Source organism: Panicum virgatum, chromosome 5N (genome assembly GCF_016808335.1).
Source record: "Panicum virgatum strain AP13 chromosome 5N, P.virgatum_v5, whole genome shotgun sequence".
NCBI lineage: Eukaryota > Viridiplantae > Streptophyta > Magnoliopsida > Poales > Poaceae > Panicum > Panicum virgatum.
The window spans coordinates 44,794,308-44,818,922 of NC_053149.1; the positions used below are offsets into that span (position 1 = coordinate 44,794,308).

Below are 24,615 nucleotides of genomic sequence, written 5' to 3' on the forward strand. Positions count from 1 at the left end.
ACAATGAGACACCCATAAATTGTTGGTTTTGTATCAGAAAAGTGAATACAGCAACATACAAGACAAGACACTGATGAAAAAAATAAAAAAGCTCGTAACTTGTGTCCGACGAAATTTTGACATAGTCCAGAGATAGAGCACGCCGGCCCGCTTTTTCTTTTAACAAGTCACAATGACCAACAGGAGTCCAGGACAACAGCATGGTAGTCATCTAATGGACGGATTACGCCAGTCATTTCCAAAACTTGACAATCTTATCGAAACTTACTGAGGCAACGTGCCCTGTTCCGCTGGACGCTGCTAGGGCTGCAACTAACCCACCATTCGCATTGTTGAGCGTAATTGATTTATTTCCCCTTATGTCCCAGAGTTCCAAAGACTGCACGACACAAAAGTACAAGCCAATGTTAGAACCATCTGAAAAAGAAGATCGATTTAAGTATGCTCAGGAAATGACTAAATGGGCATGAAAAATGAGATATTTGCCTTGTAACAACCAATTACTAGCAATGATGGACGGGCTGGGTGGAAAGCACAGGAGTGGAATCTGTTCCCGCTGCAGTTTAACTCGTGCACAAATTCACCATCATGCCCAGAAGTAAACGACCATATCCTGACCGAGTCTTCACTGACAGAAGCCAGATAGTCACCTGGAGAATCCCAGCAAAGTGACTGAATATCCTTAGAGTGCCCCTACAAACGAACAGAATATCTGTTTAAATCCTGGAAGTTGCAACTTTGGAACATGGAAACAGATCCTAGTCCAATTGTCCAAACCTAAGGAAATTTCAGCATTACTGGATAAAGATTATGGTACTCGGTGAAACTTAGTAATGAACCTATTCACAATGGAACTTTGGAAAATGCAAACAGTTAAACAACCAAGCTTGTAATAAACCTATCCTCATCCAATTCGGTGGCATGTCCTGGAGAAGCTAAAGAAAGGGCACGTTATAAATAGCAAAGAGTTAGCCTCAACACATTTTGACTGTGATCCCATGTAATGTAACAAACCTGTAAAGGGCTTCTACGGGCAATTTGTGTTTCCCCATCAAGTATGAAGACAGCCTTCTCTGAGGCTGTTGCTAGATATTTTCCGCTTCGAGGTTGAAATCTCAGTTGAACAGCAACACCCTGCAGCGATTAAAAAAAGATTGGATGTTCAGGCAGAAGATCCCATGAAATGTACTAAGAGTTATTTCTACATACCCTGGACACCTTGACACAGTTCAGACAGAGTAAGTTAGCATAATTTGTGCTCCAGCTACGCACTTGCCCGGCGCTATCACAGGAGCATATCACATCTTGTTTGTTAGGATGGAAATCAAGTGACATAATGGATGCTTGATGTCCTGTGAAAGTACGCAGTGAATACTCCGGCTGCACATACACAATTAGTTAGATATTGCAATTTCTTAATTTTTTTTTGAAATAAACAATTTCTTTAAGGTTGGGTGATGCATTTTGAGCCACAGAACATGTTTAAGGTTGCTAGATTGTGATGCATTTTAAGGGCGAAAAGTGGAAAATAACGAGATGCATACATCAGCAGCGTCCCAAACCCGCAGCGTTCTGTCAAAGGAGGATGTAGCAAGGCGTTGCGGCATGCTTGGGCTAAATCTAACGTCAGTGATCAGCATCGAGTGCTCTTCCAGCGAAGATTTATGCTCTAGGGGCTCTGTACTCCACAAGACAGCCTGTGCGGAGTAAGAGTAGGTGATGTGAGTAATCAAAATGGAGGGTCTTCTTTTTTTCTCCCAAAGAACAACTGGTAAGATCAGATCAGAGCCCTGTGCTGATGATGACACCTTTTTATCATGACCACCGGTAGCAAGCAGTTTGCCATCAGACGAGATGTCGCAACAAATAACTTTGCTTCCACTGGCACTTGCTTTTGCAATCTCCCCCAAAGGCAAACACTGCAACGGATAACATCTTTAGCTGCACATTGCTGTCCTCCAGTAATGATATTACATTTCAGTGAAGCAAAAATAAAGCATGGACTTTGCCCTCATCTGGGCAAGACAAGTGCATGATGTGAAATAAAAATATGCGAAACTGACTGCAGCAATGACAGTTAGATAATGCGTTAATGCATTATTAGAAATAAAATCTGGCAGATAATTCTTTTCAACCAGTAATGTGATGTAACGACAACCTTTCTCTACAGCAAAAAGTAATAACATGATTTTTTTTTTTGGTCTGACAAAAGGGACTCCAGATATTACACTTGGACTATAAAAACACGGGAATCGCGCAGAGTGTACGGATTATAACGAGATTACATTCCCTAACAAGGTGGAGCACTGGAGCTAGAAACGAACCAGATGTGTCCTCAGACAGTACTGAAGGAGAACGAACGTACCCTCGCAGGAATCAATGCAGGGCCTCATATAATCCAGCAGAGATTATCACGTCGCCTGATGCTTGAGGTCACTTGGCCTCCGATCCCTGAACCCCTCGACCCCCTCTTGGAAAGTGGAAACTCGTCGACTCGCCTGGCGTTGGTGGTGTAACCGTGTAGGTTCGACGACCTGGAATGGAAGCCTGGAACCCATTGGGGAGGTCGCCTCGCCTACGCATAGCGCTTGTCAGTTTGGATTTGCAGACAGAGAGCGACCTCACCTGGAGAAGCGGGCATCTCCAAGCAGACGGCAGCCGCAAACAAAATCCTTAATGTAATCCACAGCAGCAACTCATCCGCTCCAGACATCGCCTTATGCCCTGCCTAGGATGTATCTAGTTGCATGTTCCAACTGCAATTACCTACTTGAGATTTTAGAATGTGTTTAGTTACATGTACCAAATTATATATATACAAAGATCATTTTGGACGACGTGGCTCAACCAATTTTCTTGAACCTTATTATTATTATTCATGGCTCTTTGTAGAAAATTATCTCAAATGGTACGTGCACCCGAAGTCCCGAACACGCCATGAGAGAAAGGAACCGGCGAGGACGATGGAGTTGCTATTTGCCAACTGCAAATTCGCCAGGATAATATTTGTGAATTTGATCCATTGGCCGCTATTATTTGATCCATTGGCCACTACTCCATCCGTCCCAAAAAAAACAGATCACTATAAGATTCAAAATTTGTCCCAAATAACAAGGCAACAAGCCATATTATCTTATTTAGAAAGTACATATTATCTTATTTAGAAAGTACGTGTGCATGCAAAGATCAATTAGTGCCAAATATGAATAATATATAGGAGCAAACATGATCATTTTACCTTCTTATTAAATTGTCATATAAATTCTAGAATGACTTGTTTTTTTAGACGGAGGGAATAGGGTAGTATGAACGAGGCCTAATTAAGATGGCAGCATGATTTTACCCCGTTCGTTTCAATCGATGGTCTACAACTACAAAGACAGGGAGGAGGCACTGATCAGAAGCGGCCCCTGTACAGCAAGGCTAGCATTTTTTTTATAGTAAGAGCCGCTACGGCGGCACGATCCTACCACATGTAGGCATCCGGCTTCCGCAAAGGCCAGCGCGAGCAACGTGGCATCAATGCATCCGTAGCCCCTCAGGGCATCCTCACTGGACCGATTACGGGGAAATTCGGTTCATTTCCCCTAAATCCCATTCAATCCAAGGAATGTTCATCCAAACTAGCCCTTCAATGAGGTCAGCTAGAAAGACCCCCAAAAGGCACACAATGCCAGAATTCAAACTTTAAAGGAAAGGCACTAAAACCACATAACAAGGCGGATAAAATAACTGTTTGAAACTTGAACTGGGTACAAATTTGAAGTCTTCAACAAACGTTTCTATAAGAGTTACAAGTTTACAACTACAGGTTTCAGAAGCATATTGAACAGCATACAGCGACAACCACAAAACAAAACACTGTTAGTTGGGCTCAAGAGATCGTGTTAGCTACCCTTTTTGTCATGTGGTCATCTGAGGCAGAAAACCGTTATTGTTTCGCTATCATCTAACAACCAGAATGTAGAAGTCAACACAGGCAACACCGGTCGCTATTATACAAGTCATTTCCAGAGCTTAACAAATCTATCATGGCTTACTGAGGCAACCTTCCCTGTCGCGCTGGATGCTGCTAGGGCTGCAATCATACCCTCGTGTGCATTGTTAAAGGTCATGGTGTTCTTCTCCCTTATGTCCCAAAGTTCCAAAGACTGTATGGCATCAAATTAAAAACAAATGGTATAACCATCCTCAGAAAAAGGGCTATTATTCTGTCCACATAATGAGTAACAGGCTCAGATAAAAGTTGAGGAACCTACCTCATAGCAACCAATTACAAGCAAAGATGGATAAGTTGGGTGAAAAACACATGAGTGGAATTTGTTCCCGCTGCAATTCAACTCATGCACAAATTCACCATCATGTCCAGAAGTGAATGACCATATTCTAACAGAGTCTTCACTGACAGAAGCCAGATAGTCACCAGCAGAATCCCAACAAAGCGATTGAATATTCTTGTTGTGCCCCTACACATAACAAACTCTTACAGATAAAATACTCGGAGTTTGCCAGATGCAAAGAATATCACATGTGAACAGAATGAAATTCAGCAATGCTAAACCAAGATGGTTAAAAGCTGATCAAATTCTAGTCAATCAATTCTTAATCAAACAGAAATTAATCTAAAAGAAGCTAAAGGCTCATGCAATAAATTGCATGTAGCCATATAATGAGATCGAAATGCATCAACAGATTTTAGCAGTGATCCTTGGCAACCAACCTGCAAGGGATTTCTACAAGCATGTTGTGTCTCCCCATCAAGTATGTAGATAGTCTTCTCCGAGGCAGCAGCTAGATATTTTCCCTTGCAAGGTTGATATCTCATCTGAGTAGCACCTCCCTGCGATGGCAAAACAAGAACGGGAACAAAACCAAGATCAGAACAAATGTTTAAGGAGATGATCTCATGAAAAATAGAAGGTATTACAAACATACCTTAAACACCTTAACACAGGTCAGACAGCTACCATTATTTATGCTCCAGCTGCGCACTTCCCCATCACTATCACAGGAGCATATCATATCTTCTTTATTTGGATGAAAGTCAAGTGACACAACAGATGCTGAATGGCCCGTGAAAGTCCGGAGCGAATAGTCAGTCTGCACATACACAAACAGTTATGCATTAGCATTCTGAGCTGCAGAACATCTTCTAATGCCTTGTTGCCAGAAGACGACGATCAGGAGCATACATTATCAGCATCCCAAACCCTGACAGTTTTGTCAAAGGAGGATGTAGCAAGGCGTGACATGCTTGGGCTAAATCTAACATCAGTGATCAGAAACGAGTGCTCTTCCAGCGAAGATTTAGGCTTTAGCGGCTCTGTACCCCACAAAACAACCTGTGCAGAGTAAAGAAAGTAAGTAATTCAAGCCTCTCTAAAACTTGTCAAATGAAATCCAATGCTTATGACCACACCTTTTTATCATGACCACCTGTAGCAAGCAGTTTGCCATCAGATGAGAAGTGGCAACAAACAACTTTTGTTGAACTCGCACGTGCTTTTGCAACCTCAGAAAAACCAAACCCTGGAACAACTATATCTTCAGCCATGCATTGGATGCCAGCAAAAATAATAAAATGAAGTAAATGTAAACTGCTAGTAGCAAAAATATAATACAATAGATCATTAAGAACAACGATCTGCTAAGGAGATATTTTCTTTTCTAACCAGTAAACAGATGAACGACAAATATTTTCAAAGTAAAACAAAAGCAATACATTTTTTCTTAAAAAGGGAATTACAATAATATGTTAAAATACAATAATAAAAATAATATTGAGATTGTGGATAATAGCTCATTCTCGCAAGGACAAATTAAAATCAAACCAGGTTCCAGAAGGAATAAAAACACACCTTTACTAGCATCCATGCAGCGCCCCAAGTTGTCCCTAGGATCCATGTCATCCTGTGATAGAAAGGATTCAACATTATCATCCAAGGAGCCATCTTCCAGCAAACGGTCAACATCCTGAAAAAAATGTTTCAGTTACAATACTGTCACATTACATTTGGCAAAAGAAAATATGCATATCTCATAGTACATAAATATCTGTGCATACCAATGGGTTTGCTGGAGATGTCAAGCTCCCAGTGCCATCAGAGCCAAACATTACCAAGGGCTTAGCTGAACCACCATTGTGCTGCAGCTGTTGCACAGACATTGCATCTCCCGGTGTATGAGTGGAAGGTGTCGAGGGTGCAGAACTTGGAGAGGGGCCAGCCGTATTTGCTGTCCCTGAACTGTTAGCTCTGCCAGAGGATGAACCTGGCTTCTTTCTCTTCTTCGCTGTCTGAACCACAAACAGCACAAGTTCACTTTACCATTCTAACACAGTGGAAGCAGTTCTAAGTTCTTCATAAACAAACGATGAAGATCATAACATTGAGGCAATCGGTCCCTTGTCAACACGCAAAGCAACATAATTCCAGTGAATAGGACAAATCATCTGTATTGCGAATTTGTGATGAACAGAACACAACAATATGTTGATTTTTGACACAGCAGAATATAAAATGTTGCTAGGTAATTAGGTCCAGAGCTCACAGATGTTACCATAAAGGTGAAACATATTAATCATAAAAACTTCCAATTTCAAACAAAAAGCAACATGAGATGGCTTTGTCATAATTTTTTTCAATGTATAGTATTATTAGTGTGTCAGGACAAATGCATAACAGGCACATACCATGAATTGGAGTATGTTACTTTTGAACATATACAAAACAAAATAAAAGGCATTAGGCATGCAACTGATACATACTTGTTCAGCTCCCCCAAAAGTGTTTGGCATGCCCCCGTCAACAGGCATACTTCCAATTCCTGACTTTTCTTGTTGAAGAAGCTGGTTTGAGCTTTGAGATTGCTGGCTAGAGACAGCAGGTTGCTGGAGCTGATGTTGCTGCAACTGCTGTTGGTTATTGCTTTGCTGTTGTAACAGTTGCTGCTGCTGAGCAAGTTTCTTCTACTACACAGAAAATCTGTATAAGAACATGGCCGCAGAAAAGGGCTAGAAACCAACATTAAGGAGGGAAGCATGTTGCAGCTTCAAAGATACAGAATAGCAATTCAAGCATTGGACATGTACATGCATAAGAACAGGGAAAGCATGCGCATACAATAAGATGTTCAAATGTAGGTAAAATACAAAGCTCAAAATCAGAAGTAATGGATAGCTACTACAAAAATTGATTGTCCAAGTTCATTTTGTTTAACCAGAACTATACAAGTACAAATGCCTTGCTATGTCAATCAAATAAATCTTTTTTTTCCTCGAACACGCAGGAGAGCTGTGCATCAATATAAAATGGGAAATAAATCACTTTTCGTTTTATAGATTATCAGAGATGCTAATGCAAATTTGGCCATAAATAGATCAAGGTCAACTATATTCAAGTTGTTTGTAACAATAAATCCAAATTGTATCAAAAGTCAACAATTTGTAAGATGCTCATTTTGTTCATACTGAAAGGAAATCCACAATGTTCATTTTGATGATACTAAGAAAAAGTGACATCTAGCCATAGGAAGGAGACCAGGATCCGTAAAATTTTCCTAAAAATCTCAGTTTGTCCCAATATATATAAGCTAAGAAGACATGACAAGTATTTGTCACCAACAGTGCGATCATATAACTCTGAATAAAGGTTTCACTAATTGTTGGGGAAATGAACAGCCACAAGGCAGAAGTCAAAAGGTATACCTTTATGAGTATATCTATATCTCCACCACTTTGACTAGGGGAGGCAATATTTGAAATAATATCAGTACCACTGTTTGTCTGCCCATCCCGGCCAAGAACAGCATTTCTGCTGTTTAGCATCATCCTCAATCTTCTATTGTCAACATCACTAGAGGTTGGTGAAGACAAATTTTGCTGAGCCTGCAGCATAAGCTGCTGCTGCTGCTGTGGAGTCAGCATTTGGATCTGCTGGTGCAGTTGCTGTTGATTCTGTATAAATGATTTCTGCTGAAGAATTCCAGACCTAAGTTGCTCAAGGCCCTGTATAAACAAAGTATGACGAGGTTAAAAGATCGTATCTAATGGCAAACCCCAATCGCACAAGAGCCATTTGCCAATATACTCAACTATATAGACTATAGTTCTCAGATTCCTCCGAAATTCTTGTCAGTGGTACTTTTTGTAATCCGCTATATCTATGGTGTACACAAACTGCCAAAATTTTGACATACAAGGGCCATGCAACATTAAGAATAGACTTCAAAAAATAACATGAGGTCGGGAATGCTCACGGTAAATTTTTTGCAAAAGATGGTCTATGGAAGGGGGAAAAAATAAGATCATTCTGCAGCATACTGCCATATAAACAAAAACAGATAAGACTGCAAATTTTGAGATTCCCCTATCCCCTCCATGTGGAGGTACAATAAGAAAACTAAAACATTAAAAAACTAGAGTAAGCATGTGCCTGAAGAAAAGAAATTACTCGTACCAAAATAATTGGAATTTTTTTTACAATGCCAGTATATTTTCTATTTGAATTTATATTTTACCAAAGAAGGGGGTAGTTCGGCCCAAGGTGAACCAAGGCAGGACAGTGTGGAACATTCTAGCTGGACTTTGGACAGTTTACTGGCAGTGATTGGAGAAACTCTTAGACAGTTTAAATCAAGATATTTTGAATCGAGCACTAAGGAGTGTTTTCCAGCTACTATCTAGTTCTAAAAGTTAAGGTTTAATTAAAATTCAAGACAGGCAGTTTAAATAGAAAGCAGCTAGGTCTGTTTCTACAGGAACAGATTTTGGACCCTGCATGCAGTATTGACGAAGAAATATAAGAGGATATACATTTAACCACAAAGTAAACCTTACCGTGAGTGGCCATCCTTTCAAAGTCAAATTGTTCCCAACTTGATTAGATCCTGTTAAGATAACATCTAATTTAGCTGCGGAAAGACAATCATTTGACAAGGTTGAATATGCCCAGCATAATTCTTTACAGCAAGGCTAAGGAAGCTATTAAAGTTGAAATCAGAAACAGTTGACAGTTAAAATGGTAATCCCAGTGAGTAGATGAATACCTTGGACACCAATAAAAGATCCTTCTGTGCCTGCAGCTCTGGGCGTCAGAATCGGATTGATCTCGGATTTGATACTCTGCTAATAATACAAATACTGTAAGGAACATAGCAACTCTCTGTACCAAGTGTGGAGGACCTTATAATGAAAGGTAATATACTAGACAATCCAGGTACCAAGAAGACTAACCTGAGCAGGCCCAGGAAGTTGTGGACTTCTGGCCTGAACTTGTTGCAGAGTGCCTGACAAGCCACCAACAGTTCCATGCAAAATTTGCCTATATAGAGGGGCACTGTTAAATCCCTTAGAGCAAATTTTACTAAAAAGCACTTTGGCATCAAAATTCCATCTGCCACTACCAAATTTTGTGGCATGCGTTGACTGTTAATTGTTCAGAACAAAGTACATGATTTATGATTAAGCCAAACGCTTAGGAAGTGCAATGCCTATTTGTTTTCATAATCAGATCGCTAGTGTCTTCACCGAGAAACAATAACACCAAAATGCGCATGCAATAAATCCTAGTACAGCACAGTTATTAGTGTATATCTAATGTGTCTCCAGAGCAAATCAAAAGAATAAGGAATAGTTCAAAGTAAACTTAAGCTTTTAACAAGAAACAACAAAACAAGTTGCATAAAACAGAACCCTACAGTGGAAAAGGGGATATTTTATCAAAACCAAAGATTTAATCATCCCCTGTGTCCATAATCTTGTCAATTGAACAGTCCATCGAAAAGCTGATTCAATATACTCTATTAATTGTGGGATTAAGATTATAAATTTCTATGGACAAAACCCTGTTCCTTCAATTTATAAACACGCTACTTTTTTTTCTTTAAATCTCATCAGGTATGCAGTATCGCATACAGTACATATACTGTTGCAGCATGTTCATTATTTACAGATTCATCAAATACCCTGAAGATTGTCCGCTTGAAGCTGCTTTCAACAATGATGCTTCATTTGAATCACGTAGTTGCCCAGCATTCTCTCCATATCTTTGCTGCAACAGAATTTCCATGTTACAACAGAATTATATAAAAATAAAACAATAGAAAAACTATCTAAGGAATCAGCAAAAGAGCGCTGTACGATGAGCCAAGGTAATTTCTAGTGGTGTACCTTCATTGATGGCTCTTCCAAAGATTCTCTCTGTGAAGGTACCTTTAACCTTTCCTCATACATTTTTGTTGCCATAACATTTGCAGTACTTTGGTTCTGTCGCATTAAAGGATTGTTCCCAGAAATTCCATTTGCAGAACCATTGAGAAGATGGGAACCATCTCTACGCTGCTGTTGCAGCTGCTGTGGCTGCGGCTGCTGCTGCTGCGGTTGCTGCAGCTGCTGCTGCTGCTGCTGTTGCTGTTGTTGTTGTTGTTGTTGTTGTTGTTGTTGCTGCTGCTGCTGCTGATGCACAGCTCTTTGTAGCAGCATTTGTTGCATTTGTATATGCTGTGGCTGCTGCTGCCTCTGTTGAGGCAGCTGTTGCTGCTGTTGCTCCCTGGCTTTCATGAGCTGAGTCTGGAATAATGCAGTGGTTTGTACCTGAATTAGTACAGCTGGGATAACAGACCCTCACAACACTAATGGCTATTGATGTAGTAATGGCAGCCTTAAGATCTAAATTTCGAGCTTTAGGTATCAATATTCCACCATGAACAAAAAAAACGTGTATAACAAAAGAAAATAAAGATAAATGCATGCTATTAACAGAAGATCAGTCGGGCAATGCCACAAAGAACCTGAGACACGCAACAAGCAGTTGATATGATTAGTAAAAGATAATAAACATATGAGCAAGAATATAAATCAATCATGCCATATTGAAAAGAGTTCAGGGTTTGTTTACAAACAATACCCTTGTAACAAATAATAGCATATCTGGAACACAGAAAAATCAAAGAGATGTAGCAGTTAGTTCGTTCTCTAATTTGGAAAAAAATCCTCTGGTCCAAACAGGTGTATAGTTCTAATTCTAGATGTACTTTATCCAAGCACAGAAGAATTTAATCTTTGTGGAAGGGCTTAAAAACAGAAGAAAACAGGTCAAACATCCATGTAGTAGATAAAAGTTGTTCATGAAAAGACAACTGAATGCATAAACACTAACCTCAATGTATGACGCTGCAACATCCGAATGCTTCTCGTTTGTTCGAGCTATGAATATATCCCAAAAAACCGACCACCACTCGAAAAGAAAGCCACCAGGTGCATCAATTGCTGCAAAAAAGAGATTTTTTTACAGGTAATAAATATTATATTCTTGACAAAGAAAAGAGAAAATAAGTGCCAAAACCCATAAGAAAAATAATTGCTTCACACAACTTGCAGAAAAATACATACCAACTGGATCTGAAGAGACCTTTCCTTCTGCCTGGAAGGCCTTTGCAGTTGCCTGCAAATTTCTCTTCATAAAATAGTCGTATATGTAAACATCCAGCCTGTTTCATTAAGTAATTAAATAATCAGAATAGAAGGATTAAAGTATTCAATCATACAACTGTTCAGCCACAACCACAAATACAATACAGATGTTCAAGCGGAATATGAATAAGTAAAAAACATAAAGAATAGAGACCAAATGAATACATAGTATTAGACTGAGAATCAGAAAAGTGTACAACTTCAACAATACAGTTATGCTAGATCAACAAAAGTAGTTTTGTTTTCTCGATTTTTATCTTCTTGGTAGTAAAATCATCAGTTAAAATGATCCTAAGCGCTGGTGCTCAGCTAATCATAGTTCATATTGCTGATAAGAACCTCTTGATTCAAGACATCACTAGCTCAGTCCGCTTTCCAACAAATAGTGATGAATATGTAAGAGATAAGTGTGGAATATCCCCAAACTAGGAAAACGAAACTCGCCACCTCATAGCTCAATCAAAACCACACAACATTCACAATCTAAGTCTAAGGTTAAAAATCACGATATTTCTCTTGGAATCCGTAGGCACCAAATCTGCCAACCCCCAACCCTGGTTGAAATCCCCAAATCAGTTATCCTGCTCTACCAAAACCAACACCGGAAATGAGCAGTTGAGCACTCGAGTATAGAATCCGAAAGGCTCATCTCCGGAGCCAAAATAGCAGGGCACACGCCGTAGCAAAAGAAAACGCAAGCGTAAATGGAGGTCCACGAAACCCTAGCGGCCAAACACGCGCCGCGTGCCCTCGAAACGCCATGCGGAAGACAACCAGGGAACCCGCCCCAGCGATTCAAGCACAGGAATCACCCCCGCAAAACGCAACAGCATCGAATCAGAAGCACGCCCGCAAAACACGCCGGCGAATCGAACGGGACAGGGGGGCAGAAGAAGAAAAACACTCGAGAAACGGAACGGCGAATCCTCACATCTTGTCCGCCTCCCAGTTAGTCTGCGACATGGCTGCTCCTCCCGCGGCGCGCCGGCCAGGGGCCGCAACCTAGCGGCTAGGGAGGAAGCGAGCGGCGACAGGGACGGCCTCCGCGGGCGGACGGACGCCCGCCGGGGGCGTGGCGGGTGGGTAGCTCGCGCGACGCGGAAGGGGGAGCGGAGCCTCGAGGCGAAACCCTAGCGGCGTGGCGGCGGTGTGGAGTGGCGAGCGGCGGAAGGGACGGGAGAGCAGATTGAATCGCGGCTGCAGCGGAGGGAGGGGAGGCGAGAGGGGTGGGGGAATGTGTGAGAGAGACGAGGAGGGAAACGGCGACGGGGAGGGGCAATTGGGGAATAGAAACGGGGAGGTGGGCCCGGGACGGGACGGGACGGAATAGTGGAGAGGGTGGAGGGGCTAGGGGAAGCGTATTTAAAATATCTCCCCATTTGTAGCAACCGAACAGCGTTGGTACAAGTACGTGTCTCGAGTCAGGAAGCGGATCCTCTGAGGTCACGGCTTGACCGTCAACTCTCCGACCCGGGATGACTGGCGACGGGGCAACGGGGCGATCTTCTTGTTGTCCTGTATTCCGCCGCAAGCCAAAGCATGCTGATGCTTTGGCAGAGAGTCAGATTGGTTGTCTTCCAATATTTACCATACCAAAATTAAAATATGTTAAAAAAATAGGGCTACCAAAGCCACCTGGAAATAAATAGGTCTCATTTCTTTCCTTTTCTTTCTTTTGTTTGGCCAGCAGCTCAAAGATGGGATGAGCCGAAGCCTGCAAATGATCAGATTGGGTGTGGATGAGTAGTGCAAGCCGTGATGTTAATTAGCCAAGTCAAATGATCCGCCAGTTGTGTCAAAGACCAGTTTAAGTGGAGAGTATCATCGCACAATTATCAAGACTAGTAAGTGTGCCCATGCAAACACTACGGTAACAATTCATAATACAAATTAAACCAGAACATAATACATGCCTTAGCAATGACCCAATCAATCCAAACTAAAAGACACGTTATGGTAATTGTCCAAACTTCAAAGAACAGAAATTACCATAATGATATCAGCAAAGCTGAATTTATAGGATGCACATGGGCGATTGGGCAACAAAACTTGTTTCTAGTGCTCCGGTACCAGCATGACTTCATTTTGTGCCTCCATATTTCAAGTTTTACACACAATTTATAGGATGCACATGGGCAATTAGGCAATAAGTATCACGAACTCCTCACAGCCAGAGGGCAGACAAAGCTTCTCCGCAAATTGTTTCGATTTGGGGGATTTTTTTCTACTTTTATTCATTATGAGATTTTTTTCGTTTTCATTTTACAGCACATGTGAACTGAACGTTTTCCCCCCACCTCATCCATCTCGTTTCTCCCCAGCCTCTCTCACTCTCTTCCCATGGCCGCTGCTAGAAGCCCCAATGTTGCTGACCCTCCGCTCCGCCGCCATTAGGGATGACCTGGTCATGTTTGCCGGCTCGTCTCATCTAGTGTGATTCAAGGAACAATGACAGGTCCATGAGGAAGTATGTTAATTGAAAAGAAAGTGAACCAGAGAAAGCATAGGATACCTCAAAGAAGAATATTTGAGGCCTTTATGTCATGATGAATAATCTTAGGATGGCCTGGAAGCTAAAGCAGAAATAAAATCAGCACAGAAAAGCTACTTGCTTGTCCAGAAAGTTGAAAGCATAACAAGTAGCTATGGCTGTGGGCTCACAGTCTTCATGAAGATATACCAATCCCTTCGCAGAACCCAAAGCAATTTTTAGTCTTGTTGGCCAATCCAAGATTGGTCGGCCTCTTCCTAAAACAGAGGTGAAAAAACCTTAAGCTGATGGTATGCGTGACACATGCCCCGAAACAAATTAGATATTCATGGTTTATATGAAAAGTGGTTGAGAAACTATCAGGATCAGAAAACATTTTCCTACTTTAGAACAAGCTCAGCCATTTCGTTGAATGGGACCATCTTCTTGTCTTTTTTAATAATAGGCATATATATACCAGTGTGTTGCTACGGGTTAACATTACGTTCAAATAAAATAACACCAAATTAATATGTAAAAAAACACAACTTGATCCTACCAAGAAGTGAAGTAACTAGCATATCTAGCCAATACATAATTGCCCATGCTTTTCAATCATCAATTTTCATAGTGCTATTCCTTCATCTGCAATAATATAAAATCTATCATAATTTTTTTACGCAATAGAGAAATATCAATGAGTTTTTAAAGATTTGTAAACTTTGGAGATATACCAAAACATCAATTTATATTAGACGGTTAGTCAGCAGGGAATCACTCTTGCTAATAAGTACAACTACTGACCATTTGAGAACATATTGGGATATATATATGTACGTGCCTCTTCCCTTTAGTATTTCCTCAAATTCTAAAACCTGTCCGATGTATCTTCATGCCTGTCTGTTTAGGCACCAGTCATGCTCTTTTTTTTAACCTTTACGGCTTGAGATGATACTTACTCTTCATTCATTTCCTCGGCAGTGCTTTGGACATTTCTCCTTCCCCGGTATAAGAAGGTCGTCATCATGCGGATAATGAGGTCAAATTAAGAAACCATGATTAATAATTTGAGTATGCTTTGCGCGTCTTCTGCGAAGCTTACCCATCGTAGCATGATAGGATTACATGCGTAAGCGAGCGCTCAGAAGCAAAAGCAAGCGATCTGCCCCGATGCATGGTCAAGGATTATTGCTTCATGCTGCTGTCTTAAGCAACATGGCCTGGTAATCTTGGTGGCCCGTGCGGCCGTGTCACTGTCAGCTAGTGTCGTCATCTCAGAGAGCTACTACGTGAGCTGCAGAAACTATCATGCCGTTAAGCATCGTGCAAGACATAAATTTTTTTCCTGAGATGGTTGTTAGCAACGACGATTTTTTTTCCCTCTTGCGGATCAGCTCCAAACTTGTGGCGGGAAGATGTGCCCGGCCGGAAACTTTGAGTAGTTCGACAGGGCAGCGGAGGGTTTCAGGGCCCGTTTAGTTTCCAAAAAAATTTCGTGCACTACAGTAACTTCGAACTTCGAACGTTTAACAACTAATTAGGAGTATTAAATGTGGATAATTGACAAAACCCATTCTGTGTAATTAGATTTACAATTAAGATCATATTTAGCCCTGATAAATCTTCGGTTGAAAATTGCTACAGTAATTTTCCCAAAAAAATTTTGGCACTAAGAGCAACCGCAATGTGCGGTTCGACGACGGGTGATACAATTAATACGAGGATGGAACCGAGTACGATACATTGGGGCTTGGATCGATGGAGAAACTGCTCCTTTGGATCGAACCCGCTCCTTCGCAGGGACCATCGTCTTCTCTCTCCTGCCGTTGGTGCTCCCACCGTAGTCTGGAATCCCAACTCCTTCTCCCGGCGAGTAGGCTGCGGTGCGAGAGGAAGGCTGGAAGAGGTAGGAGGCGGAGCGGAGATCGGAGTTCGGGCGATTCTGGAGAACGCAAACGCTGCGGCCCTGGCGGCGCGCGTACTCCGCGATGCAGTCGACAACGTCGGCGCCGGTCGCGACCACGAGGACGGCTGGTCACCGCCGCCGCCGCTCCTGCCCGCCACGGCCTCGCTGCCGACGGATGATGCTGCACCCGCCGCTCTGCTGCTGCCTCCTTCATGCGGAGGGGAGGCACGGGACTTCCACCGCGAGATCCAGATCGAGAGTGGACGGATGATGGGGGCAGACACGAGACAACGACAGTGTCGGGCGTGGAGGAGCAGGGCGGAGGAGCAGACTGCGGCGCGCGGCGCGTGAGGAAGGCCGGATGAAGCAGGGGACGGGGACCGAGGGGAGGCAGGGGATGGCAGGTCCGGCGGCAGACTCTTTTTTTTGTAAGCTCGGCGGCGGACTCCATGCGAGACGAAGGAGGCCGTCCGTGCGGTAGGAGAGGAAGGTAGTTGAGGAAAGGAAATTATTGTTGTGTGGGTCCCACACATAGAACTTGGTATATGGTTCTTCCCATTGCGGAGCAGGTAGCAGGACGCGTCCTTTCGTGTGTGGAGCCCACCATCGAGTCGACCCCGGTTCTCTACACCGGTGGTGCTCTAAGGCCCCGTTCAGTTCCCAAAAAGTTTGCTATAGTAACCGTCACATCGAATTTTCGAACGCATGTATGAAGTATTAAATGTAGATGAAAAAACAACTAATTACACAGTCTAAATGATGAAAAAACAACTAATTACACAGTCTAAATGATTAGTACAAGATGAATCTTTTAAGTCTAATTAATTCATAATTAAATATTATTTGTCAAGTAACAATAAAATGTGCTACGTTACCTTTACACCCAAAAATCGCGAACTAAACGGGGCATAAACGCGCCCAGTGCTTTCCGGCGGGCGGATTTGATGGGTGAGGCCTGCGGCGCGGCACAGTCATCGCTAGGCATCAGGCCAATGGACAGGAAAGAGCGCACGGATTTCCGCGCAATAACCAGAATGCCCCTCCGTGTCGCAAACACGCCATTTTCCATGGCTGAGCGGTGGGGCCTCGGCTGCGGGCTGCCTATGCGTGCCAGGAAGAAGAGGCAAGCCGGGAAAACGCCAGCGCCACCTGAAACTTGGGATGAGCGCTGTCTCGAGTTGCGCTGGACACTTGTACCATACCGGTATACTGGTGCTCCCCTTGTGGTTGTGGGCTGTGGCAACTGGCAACGAAAACTAGCAAGCATATGGAGCGGGAAACTACTTGTCGCGGCTGCTATGTGAGGTTACGTGAACATTAACTTCTTCAAAAAAAGGGGTTAATTCAATAATGTTCTATAAAAAGGAATAAGCCGGAATAAGTAAAAAAAACAGACAAGGCGAACGGACTCCACATTCAAAATTGATGAATACACCTAGTGGAACAATTTACAGAAAATATACTAAAATTGTGCCACCAGCTCACCGCTGTCAAGACTGAAACTGTCGCTCTGTTTGTTGATTGATCACCAAACCAACCATTGTACATTTGCACATTATGTACGTACCGAGATTAGCTTTCTACATCATAGCACAATACTGGCCAAAATTATTTCATGCGTGCGTGTTACTTGCGGTCCGACAAAATGGGGTTGTTGTCGTCCGGCAGATATACTAAACAAATCGGGCAACAGAACCCGTCTGGCTACAGACGAGACGGAATCCATTTCTTGTCACACACATTCGGACATTCCCATCACAATATCTAGCAATTCAACGCATATGAACATAATGACATGGCACACCTATATAGAAATAACAGCCGCATAGTTGTGCGCTACAAATTGATGTTGGTAGATAAGGAGGTGGGCTAGCGCGAGAGTTCGTGACAGAGCTAGGGGGCACTGGCAGGGCATGCCCCCATCTGCTCTATGTTAAATCTTAATTAGGATGCAAGAATCTATATACAAGTAGCAATTAAGTTAAATAAGTTCTTACCCATTAAGTGTTGATATGAAGTGGGATTTAATTTCAATACAAAATTAGTTATTTGGACCAAGCTAATAGGTTCTCAAGTACATCCATGGTCCATCATGTTATTAGTTTTTAGGTCAATCATGTTATTTTGCTACTACTTTTTAATTTTCTCCAATACATCAATCTAGTACTTGCACCACACAAATGCATAATATTTATCCCTTTTTTATACTTAGTGCTTCTTCTACAACTTATTTCCACGCATCTAATTTTTATATATCGCACTCTCAGATGCCTTGGTCAATGCGAAATACAGTGGCGATCGATTTTGATATTTAGGCCCTGTTTTCTCAAATTTTTCCAACATTACCCATCACATCGAATCTTCGGACACATGCATGGAGCACTTAATGCAGTTAAAAGAAATAACTAATTACACAGTTCAACTGTAAATGACGAGATGAATCTTTTAAACTTAATTAGTCCATAATTAGACATCAATTTTCAAATAACAACAAAAGTGTTACAGTACCCAAACTCAAAAATTTTCACGAACTAAACACAGCCTTAGTGGCACCATCATTATTGGGTATGTTGAGAGCGAGTCAGATGCATTTATCGTTCAATGTGCATTCATTTTCTTAGTAGCTCTATGTAAAGAAGCTTAAAAAACAAATGTCACCTATGTCCAATGGTTTCTGTTATATGAAGCAAATAAATTAGTGATCAATTCTGTAATTAGTTAATTACTTGTTTAGATTAATGATATTATTAGGATGTCATCAAGCAGTTGTTAATCTCATGAAGGGGTCACTCTCAAAGGGACATGTCCTTTGGAGAAGAGACACCCTTTCCCTCTTGTACATATAAAAGGAATGGTCCAACCATCAATCAATACAACAATTCATTCCCTCATTTCATTCTCTCTTCACTTTTACTCTACAACACGTTATCACCCACGCCTCTACACTGAGCGCAAGAAGCCACTCAAGGGAGAACTCGCTCCCTGGAAACAGACACTCCGAGACAGAGAACTCGACGACTTCGGCATCTCGCCAAGAACCGAGAACAGAGGCCAGAAGGCCTCACGACTCCCTGGGAAACGAAGGCACTGTAAGGAGTTCCTCGCCAGAGACTTCGGCATCTCGCCGGAAAACAAGAACTCGCCAAGAAACTTCGACTAGTAAGAATGACTTTGTTCATCTTCGTTTCATTGCAACTCATGGAGGAACGCACCTCCGTTCTTCGATGATGACGACGACGCATCTGTGCGGGTATGGCCGCCTTCGATGGCGGCGGCGCCCACACGGCCGCCATCGGCAGCAGCGGGCACCAACCCCTTTGGCCGCACCAACGGAGGACTCGGTGACGGCGACGGCCGCACCGATACCCGACAGCGTCGACACTAGATGTGGCACCCTCGGTGCCCACTCCTCCACCAGGAGACGGCGGCGCTGGGCGTGGCGCCCTCCGGCGCATGGCGGCCTCCACGGTGGGGCACTTCGGTGCAGCGAGCGGCGCTCCCCCACCCGCGGCACCCTGCCGCGCAGGGACTCTGCTCCGGCCGGCGGTGGCCGGCGGCCACCCCTTGGTCGGCACACATGGGGGCCCGGCGCACCCAGAGCCCAGAGGCGCCCGACGGCGGTGCACAGGGGCAGGCGGTGGCCGGCGGCCGATCTCGGACCGGCGCTCGGGGGCCGGTGCTGCTACTCCAAAGAGAAAAAAGGGGGAGAAGGGGAGGCGCCAACGGCGCATGACATCACCCTCCGGTGACAACAACGGTGGCGCTGGGGCGGCGCTCAAGGGTGGCGTCCAGAGGGGCGGCGCCCCAGGGGCCGAAGGGGCGCCGGCGCCCAGGCATGGGTTAGGTTTCCTAACCGCCCCTCCCTGCCCTTTCACGGGCTGCCACAATGGGCCGGACTGGTGTAAGGATCACCGGGGTGTCCGACCTTAGAGGGGGAGGTGGTGAATAGGGTCGCTAATCGCTTTCTATCCTAAGGCTCAATCTATTTGCATAAGATAAACCTAACACGTCCTACACATGCTAGTTATGACTAAGGTTTATCTATGCTACTCTCTGCTTACCCCTAAAAGACTTGCAACCTAGCCAATCCTAATCAAACTAATTAGGAAAGTAAAGGTACGCAAGATAGAGTAAATGCGGAAACGTAATACGGTAAGTAATGTGGTAAGGGAGAGAATATGCAAACTCCCCTGAAGACACCAAGACACACGATTTAACGTGGTTCGGTTAGGACACCAAGTCCCTCCTTACGTCCACGGCCACTTGTCCAACACGAACAAGTGTGATGCCGAGTCTCTTCGCTTGATCACCGTCTTGCGTCGCCACCAAGGCTCCCGGCAAGCAAAGGCTAAGTGACCCCAAGTCACCAAGACAAGGCCACCGCCACCGTCTCTCTCGAAGCGTCACCAACGGCACTGTCTTCACTATCGGAGCTTCTCACCAAGAGGGGTCTCCTTCCCCGCACAAAGTGTCGTTGCCGCTCCACACCAAGTCGGAGGGTCACACGACGAGTACACAAGATGCTTGCCGCAGCAAGACTTTCACTCGAGCTAGTTCTCTCAAGAACTAAGCCTAAACAAGCACTAAGCACTCTCACAAGTGTGCTTAAGCCTATATGATGTACAATGAAGCTCTAAGGTGGTTTGAGTGGATCTTTAACTCTTTTATGCTTTCATAGTCTCCAGCAACCACAAATGACCCGGCCTTGGGGGTATATATAGGCAGCACAAGCAAATATAGCCGTTGGAGAAAAGCTGCTAGAAAAATACTTAACGCCGGTTAATCCGACGTACCTCCAATAGCCATCGTCGGTTCAACCGGTGATACTAAACTGCCCGCCTCAAAAACTAGCCGTTGCGTGTACGGGAAATCAACCGATGCTGCGTTGGTTTAACCGGTGAGTGTAGTTGTCCTATGAACTCTAAAAAACAAACTCTCTGGACAACTGCACCGACGTTCATCAAGACCCAATCGTCGGTTCATCCGGTGTATATACCTTGCCTCAGCTTCTGGGTCCATTGCACCGACGTTCTCAACTTTCCTAACATCGGTTCAACCGGTGATACTAAACTTCCTGGTGTGCTCCAAGTCAATGCACCGACGTATGTGATTTTCTCAGCGGAACCACCGTAGGGGCGGCCCTTCGGGCCTAGCTACGCATATCTTCTCTTTGTCATCACTTGAACCTAAAAGCCTGAGAATGATCATATTAGTCCAAGTGTTGTGTTGTCTATATCAATCACCAAAATATTATATTGAAATATGGCATGAGATGCCATTTTCACTACAACTGGGCCATCAGGCTGCAGCCGAGCCAAGCCGACAAGAGTCAAGCCGACCGACAATAACTGAACCGAGCCGCTCGCAGGAGTCAAACCACACTCAATTAAAAGTATGCACCAGCATGAATGCACAATAAATTTTTAAACCTAAACAAATTTTAATTACTTAAGGGACAAAAATTTAGATTAAATGCAAATCTAACACATTAAACCTTAGAAAATTAAATAAAGCCAATTAAATTTATTATTAAATGCTGGAATTTAAATTAGGGTGTTACAGACCCTACCCCCTTAAAGAAATCTCGTCCCCGAGATTTAGCTGGGCTGGCTAGCAAAGAGATCTGGATATGTCTTCATCAGCTCATCTTCTCGCTCCCAAGTAGCCTCAGCTTCACTGTGGTGACTCCACTGAACTCTGCACATCTTGATGCGCTTGTTCCGAGTAACCCTTTCTGATGTCTCCAGAATCTTCACCGGATGCTCAGTATAAGTCAGATCTTCCTGGACATCTACTCCATCCAGTGGTGCCTGCTCCTCGGGTACTCGCAAACACCTCTTCAGCTGAGATATATGGAAGACATCATGAACTCCCGAGAGGCTGAGAGGTAACTCCAGGCGATAAGCAACTTCGCCTTTCCGCTCTAGCACCTTGAATGGCCCCACATACCGAGGTGCTAACTTCCCTTTGACATTGAATCTGCGGATTCCTCTCATCAGAGACACCTTCAGGTACACATAGTCACCAACACTGAAAGTCAGGTCTCTCCGCTTGCCATCAGCATAGCTCTTCTGTCTGCTCTGTGCAATCCTCAGATTTTCTCGTACAGCCTGAACCATCTGCTCTGCATCATCTATGATCTCGGGGCCAAAGAGCTGCTTCTCACCAATCTGATCCCAATAGAGAGGAGTCCTGCACTTTCTGCCATACAATGCCTCGAAGGGGGACTTCTTCAGACTGGCCTGATAGCTGTTGTTATATGAGAACTCAGCATATGACAGGCACTTATCCCAACTAGTACCATACTGAATAGCACAAGCTCTCAGCATATCTTCCAACACTTGGTTGGTTCTCTCTGTCTGCCCATCTGTCTGAGGGTGATAAGCCGTACTGAAACGCAGCTTCGTATCCAACGAATCATGGAGCTGCTCCCAGAACCGAGAAGTGAACTGAGACCCTCTGTCAGATATGATCTTCTTGGGCACACCATGCAAACAGACAATCCGAGAGATGTACAACTCTGCAAGTCTAGCACCGGAGTAAGTAGTGTTCACTGGAATGAAGTGAGCAACCTTCGTCAGTCGATCCACTACTACCCAAATGGAGTTGTACCCTTTCTGAGTACGAGGCAATCCAACAATGAAGTCCATAGTGATCTCCTCCCATTTCCACTCTGGAATCTTCAAAGGCTGTAACAGACCTGCTGGCCTCTGATGCTCAGCCTTGACACGCTGACAGGTGTCACAAATAGCCACGTACTCTGCCACTGAACGCTTCATCCCATACCACCAGAAACGTTCCTTCAGATCATAATACATCTTCGTGCTGCCCAGATGAATAGAGTATGCTGTATCATGGGCCTCACTCAGAATCAACTTCCGGAGATCCTTCACATCTGGCACACAGATCCGGTTCTTGTACCACAAAGTACCCTGATCATCCTCTCTGAAATGAGGAGCCTTGCCCTTCTTGAGCAACTCACGGATCTCCTGCAGCTTCTCATCATCTTTCTGATGCTGCCTGATCTCTGACTCTAGAGTCGGTACTGCCTCAAACGCTGCACTCGAAGTATGATGCAAGAAGCCCAGACTCAACTGCTCGAACTCCTCACATAACTCTGGAGGCATCTGGAAAGCCACGGCCGTGTTGACATAACTTCTTCTGCTCAGAGCATCTGCTACAACATTGGCCTTGCCCGGATGGTAGTGAATCTCCAGGTCATAATCCTTGACTAACTCTAGCCATCTTCTCTGCCGCATGTTCAGCTCATTCTGCGTGAAAATGTACTTGAGGCTCTTGTGATCAGTGTAGATATCACACCGCTGTCCATACAAGTAATGCCTCCAAATCTTCAGAGCATGCACAACTACGGCTAACTCAAGATCATGAGTGGGATAATTAAGCTCATGCCGACGTAACTGCCGTGAAGCATAAGCAATACCTCTGCCCTCCTGCATCAGAACACACCCAAGACCATCCTTCGAAGCATCACAATATACCGTGAACCTCTTCGTCTGGTCTGGCAGAGTCAGGACTGGCGCCGTAGTCAACCTTTTCTTCAGCTCATCAAAGGCCATCTGACGCTCTTCAGTCCATACAAAAGCCACATTCTTCTCCAGCAAAGAAGTCAAAGGCTTCGCGATCTTGGAGAAATTCTCAATGAACCTCCGATAATATCCAGCTAAGCCCAAGAAAGACCTGACTTCCTTTACTGTTTGCGGTATCTCCCACTCGAGTACATCCTTCACCTTGCTCGGATCAACAGCAATGCCTCCCTGAGAGATAACATGACCAAGGAATGGAACCTCGTCAATCCAGAACTCGCACTTGCTGAACTTAGCATACAACTGATGTTCTCTCAGCCTCTGCAACACGAGTCTCAGATGCTCCTCATGCTCTTCTTCTGTCTTGGAGAAGATCAGAATATCATCAATGAAAATCACCACAAAGACATCCAGATAATCCATGAAAACCATGTTCATCAAATGCATGAAGAAAGCCGGGGCATTAGTCAAGCCGAAGGACATGACAGTGTACTCATACAGCCCGTACTTGCAGGTGAATGCCGTCTTCGGAATATCCCCAGGACGGATCCTCAGCTGAAAATATCCCGAACGAAGATCAATCTTCGAGAATATACGAGCACCTCGAAGCAGATCGAAGAGATCCTCAATACGGGGCAGTGGATGCTTGTTCTTGATAGTGACTGCATTCAGCTCCCGATAATCCACACACATCCTCTTCGAGCCATCCTTCTTATCTACCAGCAATAATGGAAAAGCCCAAGGAGAGAAGCTGCGACGGATATAGCCCTTGGCTAGCAACTCATCAATAGCCAATTAAATTTATTATTAAATGCTAGAATTTAAATTAGGGTGTTACACTGAACGGGTCGTGTAGCTTGCGGCGTAGGCGGTATGATGAAAAGATGCCGTGCCGTCGTATCCATTTAATGTGGCAGACAGGCTCTGCGCGGATGCGGCGCATGCGGCTGCACTGTGTACCTCGGTAATATGCGGTCTACAGTGAGGCCTGACAAAAGCTGCCCCGCGTGCCGCGGCGGTAGAGCACGCCTCAACCACCCGCATTGAATGCGTTGGTTGGGCGAGTCTTCTAGCGAAAGACTCGCACCCGCACCTGCGCCTGCGGGACACGTGGCGCCCCCGTACCCCGCCCCGGCGGTATATTAGTTCTACGTGCGTGGGAGGTCCGTACGGACGCGGGGAGGTCCCGGACCTCTATGGGGCCTCCGAGCACTCGGCTTTGGCG

General features: G+C 44.2%; 2 protein-coding genes across 3 annotated transcripts; both read right to left on the bottom strand.

Moving 5' to 3' along the window:
* Positions 1 to 3,324, bottom strand: LOC120675640 (transcriptional corepressor LEUNIG-like). The gene is made up of 6 exons (XM_039956844.1): positions 2,366 to 3,324; positions 1,809 to 1,919; positions 1,545 to 1,697; positions 1,210 to 1,380; positions 1,015 to 1,134; positions 1 to 693 (listed from the first exon to the last, which is right to left on the bottom strand). Exons 3-6 carry the CDS (start codon positions 1,638 to 1,640, stop codon positions 457 to 459), a joined length of 624 nt encoding a protein of 207 aa, XP_039812778.1. The 5' UTR covers positions 1,641 to 1,697; positions 1,809 to 1,919; positions 2,366 to 3,324; the 3' UTR covers positions 1 to 456.
* Positions 3,325 to 3,712: 388 nt separating this feature from the next.
* Positions 3,713 to 12,801, bottom strand: LOC120672052 (transcriptional corepressor LEUNIG-like). 2 transcript variants are annotated; one of them, XM_039952343.1, is made up of 18 exons: positions 12,402 to 12,801; positions 11,390 to 11,487; positions 11,157 to 11,266; positions 10,169 to 10,567; positions 9,964 to 10,049; positions 9,233 to 9,320; positions 9,046 to 9,121; positions 8,837 to 8,886; positions 7,706 to 8,005; positions 6,767 to 6,967; positions 6,065 to 6,295; positions 5,859 to 5,973; positions 5,420 to 5,529; positions 5,193 to 5,342; positions 4,936 to 5,100; positions 4,721 to 4,840; positions 4,260 to 4,466; positions 3,713 to 4,151 (listed from the first exon to the last, which is right to left on the bottom strand). In XM_039952343.1, exons 1-18 carry the CDS (start codon positions 12,431 to 12,433, stop codon positions 4,005 to 4,007), a joined length of 2,685 nt encoding a protein of 894 aa, XP_039808277.1. In that variant the 5' UTR covers positions 12,434 to 12,801; the 3' UTR covers positions 3,713 to 4,004. The 2 variants fall into 2 exon arrangements, with proteins under 2 accessions (XP_039808277.1, XP_039808276.1); XM_039952342.1 differs by having other exon boundaries at positions 9,046 to 9,124; positions 12,402 to 12,714.
* Positions 12,802 to 24,615: the final 11,814 nt, after the last annotated feature.